General features: G+C 40.4%; 1 protein-coding gene across 1 annotated transcript in view; it reads left to right on the forward strand.

Annotated features, from left to right (window-relative positions):
• The window catches only part of LOC147748891 (myomegalin-like), a 1,575,921-nt gene that overhangs the window by 245,898 nt on the left and 1,317,957 nt on the right, over nucleotides 1–12,066 (forward strand). Inside the window, exon 4 of the mRNA XM_086928761.1 lies at nucleotides 3,245–3,411. Coding sequence (XP_086784887.1) covers nucleotides 3,245–3,411 — 167 coding nt within the window. The remainder of the gene's footprint in view (nucleotides 1–3,244; nucleotides 3,412–12,066) is intronic.

The raw sequence follows: 12,066 nt of genomic DNA on the forward strand, positions 1-12,066 counted from the left end.
GATAAACCAAATTAATGAGCCCTCTCTGGGAATATGTACAGTAGCAAGAGGATGAAGACACTAAATTATCTTGTTGATGCTTATTTTTGGAGCTGAAGTTTAGTTTCTGCAAGCTGCCATGGAACCAGCTTGTCACAATGCCAGTCCCAGAGATTCTGAGTCTTTTGATAATTACTTAGATCATAAGAACAAATGAGTAGTATTGTATATTGGAAAAGTTTATTGTTCCTGTAGGTTACCATACCTTAAGCGCGTTCCCATGGGTCTGCTTTCCCTCCTGCCAAATTTGCTTGACTAGAAATATGTGAAACCGAGTTTAGATACTAAACCCCCCATATAATAAACACTTGTGCCTCAGTACAGCATGACACACTAGATATTTCCTACACTAAAGATGGGCACTGTAGTTAAATGGTAGTGAAATAGCTCAGTAAATTGAGCTTTGTTGGGAGCATCCATTTGTAATCTACAGCTAACCATATCGATTCCTACCCTGACCAACTGAGTCTCTTATGCTTATGGGGTTAATACAACCAGTGGCATTACATTTCATAGCATTAACTGCTTATACAGCACTATAGAACGATAGTGGTAGCAAGGTACATTTAAAAGAACAACCGCTATTCCTCTTAACCCCTTCCATGCTCATGAGGCACGGTTGAGCTGTGCTTATGACGAGTTGACCGTGTCATGAACAATGATAAATACCACTTTGGAGCACAGGAGGGGAAAACCCCCTAGCAGCCAAGGTGTTAAACATGAAGCCCTAATTAGAGCTTTAATTGTTTCCCTTCTTTGAGGGTCCCTCAGCTTGTCTTGGCGGTGTCTCATACTACAGCACAAAACCCACTGTGCATCAGAGCGAGGCCGGCTATCCTTAACATGCTAAGCCACGCGTTCAAAACTGCACAATTGCATAACCATTTATCTTATGCTACTATTTAATTGTAATTACCACTTTAAGGATAAAAGGACTGGTATTGCCAATGTGCGTCACAATGTTACTTCACTTAGAACCGGCTGAAAATTAATTATGAAACCCAAATTCTCAAATGTTTTTGCGAACCTTGGCATGGCTTCAGTGACCAAAAACTGTCATTTGGAAGGACACATTCCCTTATCTGATTCAGAGTGAAGAATGGTAGGGTTTACTAGCACAGCATTTCTGTCAATATAGCAGAATTTCTGTAAGGCTAAATCTTTGACTGAGACCAGCTCTGGTGTTGTCCATCTTCAAAATGCAGTGACCACCCATTACTCACAGGTTTCTGTGTGTTCATGAACAATATGAAGGTCGTTTCTCAAGCCAAATGTATATTTATTTCTATTGAAGAGTAAAGGTGTTTTAAGGATGCAAATGGTCAGGCCTCCGAAACTGTATGGGTAGAGGGGAAGTGTCTTCTCCAGAGGGAGAACTATATTCTCTTCAGTGAAAAAACATGGACATTAACTTCAAGTGGAATAGCATGTCAGTTACACTTATGTAACAGTGTACACCTATTCCAATCTTGTAGATTGAAATACCTAGTTTGGTGTAAACTCCTTGAGATGTGCAACAGCCACAGGTTTCTAGAAGTAGTTGTGGAATTTATTGTGATTTCCTAAAAAGTCAGAAATGTTCTCTAAATGCAGGAGAAAACCAAGGACAAACACATTTCCAACTTTTCTTTGAAAACCTTTGTGCATTGGGCCTGAATGTATTCATGTGTTTCGAACAGGAGATTATCAGTTTTCTTTTTGGATGTATTTTATATGTTGGCAGATGCCTCTATCAGTTGTCATTTTGGAGTGTAAAAAAAGGTTAATTGGCATGAAGAGAACAAAGAATCTGGTGGTCATGGCATATGATTCATATTTTTCCGAGCCTACAGGCTGGATCTGTGGGTACTGGTAAAGGAAAAGCTGCCAGCAGTAAGTTGTGGTGCACCTATGAAGATGAAATATCAAGGAGAGAGGTAGGGAGAGTATCTGACACTCTTGTTCCCCGGTCAATAATCAATAAACAAAAGAAGAGTGTCTGGGAGAAAAAGGAAGAAGAACCATGCTTGGAGCTCATTAACAACCACACTAGGATGTTTAGGAAGGCCCTCACTCACCACCTAGTGATGGCATGCCTCATCATCGGGCCCCACCAAAGAGACCGAATGTCTCTTTGGTGTGCTGCAACGCCAGGATTACTGCGGAGCTGGATGGTGAATATAGGGCGTGTTGAGTGGAAATGAAAAATTAGTGAGTGATGAGGGTATTTTTTTTTTTTTTAAATTGTCAGTAGTGTATCTGAAGCAATTTTATTAATGATCACTAAAGACAAAAAGTATAAAATATATTTAAGGATCCAGTCCACTTTTAATTGAATGGTGGGATCCTAGAGAGTAGTCAACATGTTTCTTGCCATCGAAACGGTGTCAATTTACCCGGCAATTCTTCAGGACTGGGTGTGGTAAACCCTGGCGGTATGGGCACTCTAAGGCCCACCCTTACCTAGGGACGTGAGATGTGAAAATTATAAAAATGTGAAAAAAGTGCAAAAAAAATTAGGAATAAAGATTTAATTCCTAATTACTCCTGGTTTAGGAGGCTTCTACTGATCGTTTCTGCACCTGAAAGATAAGGGACAGAGACACATAGATAGAACAGGACAAACATTTAGAATTACTCCTTGTTGCCAACAGTTTTTATGGTTTATTACTAATTTTTTTTGCACTTTTTTCACATTTTTATAATTTTCACATCTCACGTCCCTAGGTAAGGGTGGGCCTTAGAGTGCCCATACCGCCAGGGTTTACCACACCCAGTCCTGAAGAATTGCCGGGTAAATTGACACCGTTTCCATGGCAAGAAACATGTTGACTACTCTCTAGGATCCCACCATTCAATTAAAAGTGGACTGGATCCTTAAATATATTTTATACTTTTTGTCTTTAGTGATCATTAATAAAATTGCTTCAGTTACACTACTGACAATTTTTATAAAAAATATACCCTCATCACTCACTAATTTTTCATTTCCACTCAACACGCCCTATATTCACCATCCAGCTCCGCAGTAATCCTGGCGTTGCAGCACACCAAAGAGACATTCGGTCTCTTTGGTGGGGCCCGATGATGAAGCATGTCATCACTAGGTGGTGAGTGAGGGCCTTCCTAAACATCCTAGTGTGGTTGTTAATGAGCACCTATGAAGATGGCATACATGAGAGCAAAGAACCATTTACATACCCAACCTTGTGTTCTCTAATTTCAGGAAACCAAGATAGCCAAAAATGAGGTAAATCGGTTGGCAGCTCTAGCGGAGAAAGAGAAGAAAAGCTGTCTTGAGCTGTCCAGGAAGCTAGAGGAGTTCACTGCTGACATGACAGAAGCCCGTAACCTACAAAAACAATATTGTGTCACTCTAGCAGATAAAGACAAGTAGGTTCCTTTTTAATTCGTAGACCTTTTAGCGGTTTATAGATCATGTTTTATTTCTGCTGTTCTACTTTGATGAACACTAATCGAATTGAATGTTACAGCCCAGGTTTGTGTTTGTTGTCTTGGGATGCACACTCAGGGTAGCAGTGGGCATGGCAGATACTGTCCAATTTAATGTACTATTCTAACTACATGTCCTAAAATCTTTGGTAAAAATGCAACTTTCCCAAAAATAGTTAATTATGCTTAAGTATCATTCTAACTGGAGTAGCCAGGAATATTTTTGTGAAAATTACAAATTCCTCATGTGTTTTATAAAAAGGACAACATTTAATGGTAAAATGGTAATTTTGCATCGACTAAAGTGCTACATTGAGGGAGCAGCTTAAGACAACAAGCATTTGCAATGCAATAGGTCTCGCATTAGGAAAGTTTGAGCTATTGGTATTGTAAATGGCAACGTTTTTATTTATGTGTTGGTTTTGAAAATAGCTAAATTAATAGCTTTGTCATTTACAATGCCAATAGTTTTAACTTTCGCAAATGTGACACCTATAGCATTTGTAATGCAATATGTGTTGTATTTACGTGACTTAGATGTATTGATATTACAAATAACAATGACTTTTAATTTTTTTAAATAATTAATACTTAAATAAAAGTTATTGTAGTTTATAATGGCAATAGCTTAAACTTTTGTAAATAACTTTTGTGAAGATTATGTTCAGTGTATTTTATTGGGAAGGAAATCCAAGAACAGAAGTGAATTATTAACATCTTTTTGTGACATTTGTAATAAAGCTTGAAACATTTAGAGAACATATTTGAACCAGTTGTTGTTAAATGGTTGCACAGATTGATCCTGTGGTGACGCTGAGTGATGTTGTGGTGGTGACGAGTGATGCTGTGGCGTTCAGAGATGCTGTGGTAGCGCATAGTGATGTTGTGGTGCCCCTGAGTGATGCTGTGGTGTTGCTGAGTGATGCTGTGGTGATGCAATAGATAGATAGAGTGAGTGCGATAGATAGCTAGATAGAGTGAGGGCGATAGATGGATAGAGGGTGGGCGATAGATAGATAGAGGGAGGGCGATAGATGGATAGAGTGAGGGAGATAGATAGATAGATAGATAGATAGATAGATAGATAGATAGATAGATAGATAGATAGATAGATAGATAGATAGATAGATAGATAGATAGATAGATAGATAGATAGATAGATAGATAGATAGATAGATAGATAGATAGATAGATAGAGTGATGGCGATAGATAGAGTGAGTGTGATAGATAGACAGATAGAGTGAGGGCTATAGATAGATAGACAGATAGATAGAGTGATGGTGATAGATGGATAGAGAAAGGGCAATAGATAGATAGATAGAGTGAGGGCGATAAATAGATAAGAGTGAGGGCAATAAATAGATAAGAGTGAGGGCGATAAATAGATAAGAGTGAGGGCGATAGATAGATAGATAGATAGATAGATAGATAGATAGATAGATAGATATATAGATAGATAGATAGATAGATAGATAGATAGATAGATAGATAGATAGATAGATAGATAGATAGATAGATAGATAGATAGATAGATAGATAGAGTGAGGGCGATAGATAGAGTGTGGGCGATAGATAGATAGAGTGAGGGCGATAGATAGATAGAGTGAGGGCGATCTATAGATAGATAGATAGATAGAGTGAGGATGATAGATAGAGTGAGTCCGATAGATGGATAGCTAGAGTTTAGAAACAAAACCATGAAGAGATCAAACTATTTCTTTTTTATTTTTACAGGTAAATACAAAAAAACTAAAGGCAACAACATTAAGGGGGAACAAGCAGGAAGTGGGATAAGGGAGGGGGTGGCAAATGGTGAGCACTTTCGCGGCCACTTTGGTGTTCTCATTGGCCACGCTTCTTACTAAGAACATCAAAGCAGCCGAGAAAGTGCTCCCAAAGGCTGCAGGCTGACAAATGATGCGCGCGCCCGGCGCACATGCACTGTTCCTCCTCCGCCTGCAGCCTTTGGGAGCACTTTTTAAAGTCCCTTACTATAATCTTGCAGAGCAACGTATGCACGTTGGCTCAGCGAGAACTAAACAGGGACAAAATCAAAGAAAAAGGAAAATAAACACACAGATGTGACACCTGAGATTGCAGTGGGCAGAACAGCAGACTCCTAAAAAGACTCACGGGACACGTACTTTGTTTTTAATTTGTATACAAAATAATGAACAGTCTCTGAAATACATTTCCAAACTATGGAGATGCATTAGGCATGGAAAAAGGAACAGATCGACTTCAGCCACAGATGCCCAGGTAGTCATTAGTCATTACTCTGAAGTCAATGCAAGGACCTAAAGTCTACTTATCGAATTAATTGATGTAGGTGTAGAATGTTGCTCTAGCTTCAAATGACATCTGGGGTTTGACTTAATCTTCGGCATAAAATATGCTGCCAGAAGTTAAAAAACCTTTATAGCTATAGCCCATTCAGCAGAATCCATCAATGAGAACAGGTCAGATGCCAAGCATGCACATATGAATTATATGTTATTCTAATTTATGTTATGGTGTATTTGCTGTACGCATTACCAATTAGAGTGCATTATTAGTTGAAGAAAGGTGGGCATGGTCTGCTGAGGTTCCAGATAGCCACTACATTCCACTCCCGCTTTGTGCCCTCTTTTTCCACCTACTGAGCCGTTTCTAGCCGCCATGTGCTCATTGAAGCATCAGGCCACGAATTGTACATATGGTAAGAAGCGTTGTGACTGCCTAGAATCGACATAATCAACTAGCGCAGCATGAGCTGAGGGGACTGCCCACCCACATCCCACCACCCACCCTTTTGAGTGGTATATACGCGCTCACCCATATGCAGCTGGTGTCTGCCGAGGTACTTCTAATCAGCCCTACCCAGTGACCTAGGCAATGCCAATGCTGGGGGTTATACTGGCAGAAATTATTCAGGGTAGTACCATAGTGGGACCAGAGCCACTGTAAGACGTAAAGTGGCTCCAATGATGCCTTAGGGGGTGGAGAGGTGAGATTCGGGAGAGAACATTGCAGTTGCAACATCTCCAAGCTCTCCCTGTGGCCTGGATATACATCTAACATCTTCGGGAACCGGAGAGTGAAGCACACGCTGGCTGGTGTTTGAAGTGATAGGCGGATCAGTCCTCTGGGCTCTCCAAACAGCACTATGAATAATCAGTCCGCAAATGATGAATTCTTGATATGCTTTCTTGCCTGGGTGTGACAAGGCTCATAAGAAAAATAAGTTTTTCTGTGTGTGCATATCAGCTCATATGTGGCAGCAAATGAAGATGACATGGAAGAGAGATTAGTCTGATTCAACCACCAAGATCAGCACTCTGGAAGGCAATGAACGCGAGCTCAAACAGATAGTGGCATAAACACTTTTAAAAACTGTTCAACATCGCCCTAAAACGTATTAAAACAAGAATTGGTTTTGCTTATGTGAAAATCTATTGGCTTTGTCAATGTTTTTTTTAACATGCTGTACAGCAGTCGAGCTGCTTTGCAACATGGCTCAAAGTATTAAAAAAAAAGTGATATGGCACCATCAATTCTGACCACGCCATAGAGCATTTTATATTGACCTAAAGCCATATCGAACAGCAGATCAACTGCTGTGCAGCATGTAAAAACAAAGAAAGTCATTATCACAGCATGCCGACAGGCATCCCACGCTGCTAACTAATAGCACCTCTCCCGGAAAGGACCTATAATTAACAAAGCAGGTCTTCCAGAGAGGAGCACTCTAATTGAATAAACTCGCAAAAGCTGTTCATGTGAAGCACGTTCACAGACCATAATCTGCTAGTGGGAAGCGCGTTTACACAGTTTGCTACCTCGTACTTTTTGTTTGCTTTCGATACTTGCACAAGTGCCACCATTGCCTATGTAACGTTTGTTCTTGTGTTTGAGCGTCCTCCATTTATTGCAGTATTATACCTGTACTTGTTCTTTGTACGCTTTTGTAACCTGCACACATGTCACTTTTTCCTCCTGTAATGCATCGTTTGCTACCACTTGTACTATGTTCACTCATGAGTGTCACTTTTGCCTCATGTAATGTAACTTTTTAAATGTGTTCACTTGTATTGTTCTATTATATCAGTTCTGTTCCTGTTTAACACGGCAAAGCTTTGGAACTCGCTTCCCCTAAAACTACGCGCTGAGCCCTGCACACTGCGTTTCCGCAAAGGTCTTAAAACCTTTTTGTTCCCTGTATAATGTGTCTATTCTGTTCCCATTACCATCGGATGTTGTCTGGAAAGCGCCGGGATGCCCAAGGGTAGCTGCGCGCTATATAAGATTTTAAATAAATAAAATAAATAAAGCGCTCTGACACCTTCGGGTAAAGTCCGCGCTATATTAAAACGCATAAATAAAAAAAACTAAAAGAATACAATGGGCAGCTTGCTGCTTGAATGGGGAGGGGTGGGAGAGACGCGCACGCATTGTGGGTGTGCACATTGGCGTGGCCTGCGGCTCATGCCCAGTGGCTGCGCCTGCAGGCTTCACCGTGCTGAGGTCGGTGTGTGCTGCGCAGGTCGTGCGGCCCAGGGAGGGAGACGCCGGGGCAAGGACACATGGCGTGCCGCGGTTTGCAGAGGACTCGGAGGTGGGAGCCGCAGAGGTACTGCTACTGTGGTCGGGGGTGTTGTGGGGGATGCCGGGGTGTACTGTAGTTGCGGGGGAGGACCGCTTTGCTGTGCGGCAACAGGGGCTGCCGTGTCGTTGAGACGAATTTAAGGGGCTCTGCTGTTGGAATGCGGTGGTGGGGGGCTCATCCTCAGCGCGGGAGTGGTGGAGAGTGCCACCATTGCCTATGTAACGTTTGTTCTTGTATTTGAGTGTCCTCCATTTATTGCAGTATGACACCTCTACTTGTACTTTGTACGCTTTTGTAACCTGCACACATGTCAGTTTTCCCTCCTTGTACTTTGTTCACTCACGATTGTGACTTTTGTCTCATGTAATGTAACTTTTTCTTTTGTAATTTGTTCACTTGTAATGTTCTCTTATATCAGTCCTGTTCCTTTTGTGAAGCGCTCTGAAACCTTCGGGTAAAGTCCGCGCTATATAAAAACGCATAAAGGAAGTAATAAGTAAAATTACATGGGGCGTTGTGGTGTGGGACGGGACGGTGGTGGGTGCGGAGATGGGCAGTGGCGCTGTCGGGCCCTGGAGGTGAATGTAGAGTGAAGCTTCTGCCACATGGCGCCGCCCGCTCACGAAACAGAGGGTTGTTGTCTCCGGAGTGGTCTGATGGCTGTGGTTGTGCATGTGTCTCCGGAGTGATCTGGTGATTGTGGTTATCCATGTGTCTCTGGAGAGGTCTGGTCTGCTGAGTGCTGCCGCGTCTTCCAGGGCGCGTTCACACTGTTGACTCAACCCTGATTGGCTTGCGCCATCTGTCCACGCTTTGTGGCAGGCGCGTCTCGCGTGCGCGTCCACAAAGCAGAATCTGCAAGAATCTGCGCGTGACCCGGTCTGTCTCCCTTGAGAGGCATCTCGATGACAATAGGTCTCCAGAGCGAGACCTAAAAACCTAGCAACATGCAGAAAACAGGTCTGCTCTTCTTAGACAGAACCTGCTTCAGGTTTGCCTATCTCCTGTATAAAATCTCCAAAGGCACTGAATCTGCCTTTAAAGAGATGGCAATCCCACATTCTGTTATGTCTGTCATGCTTAATTTCATATGGTAAGTTGAAGATTCCAACAAAGGAAGGCGGTTCTGCTGAGTTATCAGAACCTTTTCCGCAGTCTGATGTCTATTTTGGGCTAATGTAGAGCCAGACTCATCTCAGGCTTCCCGGACATGACCACGCTTTCTCAGCCCAAGAGTGTAATTTTGAGATGCATAGGTTAAGCAGTTGCTACACAATTATTGCTGATGTACCTCAGAGCAATTCGTTGTATTCTTGTAACGTTTCAAAATATTTATGCCTTTAGTTTTAGTTAGTGTTAGTAGCAGAACCTCTGCACCTGTTAACACTCACTGTTAGTAATATGCTGCTGCTTTGACTTCTGAATACAGGATCAACATTTAAAAATGCCTCACCATCTATAGTTTTATTTGATATCATGCTTATTGCTTTTGTGTATCTGTGAAACAATATATAACAATTCCTCTGCACCTGCTATTGACGATCTCCTACTGGACATGTAACATATCCTCATTAAAAACAAGGTAATGAGCATATGTGGTGGGGTAGCTACTGTGTATGCCAATTATATCTCTTACAAAGAGCTGCAAAGGTCATCTACTGGCTTATCATAGTACCTCTTGTCTTAATGTGTCCCCAGCTGAATCCCAAAAAGCGTTTGTGCTCTAATTTTCAAGCACCAAAACAATATTCCTCACGCTAATTGCTCACCTTCACCCAGGATGTTCTACGTATCTTAAAACGTGCTGTAGCATTGCTGGGCCGATTTTCTTTTTCCTAATGAATTTCTTTGGTATTTTTAACCACTGTCTTGGTCCTCCGATGGACCTTGTTTTGTTCTGAGAGAGGTCAGATATAAGAGTTCCAACAGTCATTCAATGAGGACCGGGAATTGGATAACTGGTCTACAAACTAGAAATCGTATTCATGTAAATTACTCTCAGAACAATGCTATAAATATATAGAATTACCACTGCAAGCCCAAATCCCCTAAAGAAATGTAGGTGAGCCAGAATCACAACACCAAGAACTCAGTTAAAGCTATTCAAAATACTAGGAGTAGTATATGATGTTCTCAGATCTCTATAATATCATCTCTCCTGATCATTTGTAAACTCACATTAAGAATGCACATTCAGTTTGAAATAAATAAATCATGATAACTGAGTCAATATGGAAATTTGTGTCTGATTTATAAGGTTAAAGAAAGAAAAGGCATCAGTAAATTTGCATCAGTTATAGGACAAATTTGTCAAAGTCAATTGATATACCAAAGCTCAAGAGTTCAGAAAAACACATGAATATGCCAGTTTGAGCAGTCTCCCACAGAGAAAGAGACTACTACGTGCATATGGTGTATGCGCCAATTAGGAAAGGAAGCGAGGTGAGACCACATCAGGCAAGTCAAGATCAAGATTGCCAAGAAAGTTCAGCAAGTCTTCAACACACAATTCATCTGAACACCAAATGTATGGTAATAGGTAGAAGCCTATCCATCAGAATCCAGTCAGCATAAAATGTGAAAAGCCAGCCAGGAGAGAGATCCAGCCTGCAAGCCAGCAAGCCCAGTAGAAACCAGCAGCCGACCCACACTTGTCCTTCACATCGCGCAATATTATATTCTTAAAGTTCTGGAGGTGACATCTCCTGGAATCACCTTATTGGGTCAAACCAATCAGTTCATTCATCTCTTCATATAGGATGAGTGTCAGGCAACATGAAGAAGACAACAAATTTAGAAAAATAGGTGGGTCAATTACGCAGTCCTTAAGCAATACAATATGTGAAAAGTCTCAAAAATGCTCCTTTAGCAAGAGCGCATGAGCAATTCAAGGGGACAGTTTCACACATAGATGGTCCTCACTGTAACTAAAATGTAGCAAAATATCTTGTACAGTACATGAGAACTCAGGAAAGAAAACTCAGTTTCATGTTATTTGGCATATTGAGAAATTCTCCTACAATCAGTGGATTTAGCAATGTCATGAAACTTCACGTATGCAGTCAGGCCCAGAATATTTTAAGCTAATATAACATAAAACAGATATAATTATTAACCATACATTCATAGAAAAGATAAAGATGTCCTAATTCTAGAATCAAGCTGATGCATTAGAAATCATTTAGTAAGGTTACAAATAATATGAGTCAGTATGGTACACTACTACCAACCAGAGTGCATGTTTCAAAATAGATTTTAAGATTTTCATTTTAGATGTATAATATTAGTAAAAATGTGAAATAAAAATCTCTAAAAGTTCCAAGGATGCATTGTTAATTTGGTACGTGTAACACCTACTTTCTCTTTGTTATTTCAGTGCACACTTTTACGCACGCAAAAGAAAGGTTTGGGGTAAAATTCAGCATTATAATCAGGTTAAATCATAATATTTGATTAGTTCTCAGTAGTTGTACACATATATAAATTAAAATAAAGAATGATTAATGGTACACTTTACACGTTTCCTAACACCCATTAATAAAATATAGTACTTTCTCAATTAGTAAATCAGTCTCTATTATGTAAAAAAAAGATTCCATCTAGACTACATCTTTTTCTGCATGGTTTTACAATGCTGTTACTAAAATTCTCTTGTCTTCTCGTGTTTCTTGAATGCGTAGTTGGTGCACAATTATTTTTTTATCTCTATAATGTCATAATTGGTTTTTCATGTCATTAAAAGTTTAAATGTGATTCACTCTCCAACAATTCCCCCTTTAATGGCAAATCAAGCCATCACACTCTTATCTTTATCCCATTTGATGTCCCTTTATAGTTCTGTGGTTCTCATGAGCTTTATTCTAGACTGTTCTAAAGTTTTAATGTCATCATAATATCCACATTATCTATCTTCTAATTCTATCTCAACTCTTTTTCTCTTCAACTCTTGCCTCTTTGTTTGTTTTTATGCATCTATATATCTTGATAGAAATAATTAGCTTTAGTATGC

This window comes from Lissotriton vulgaris, chromosome 1_1, assembly GCF_964263255.1.
Source record: "Lissotriton vulgaris chromosome 1_1, aLisVul1.2, whole genome shotgun sequence".
Classification (NCBI taxonomy): domain Eukaryota; kingdom Metazoa; phylum Chordata; class Amphibia; order Caudata; family Salamandridae; genus Lissotriton; species Lissotriton vulgaris.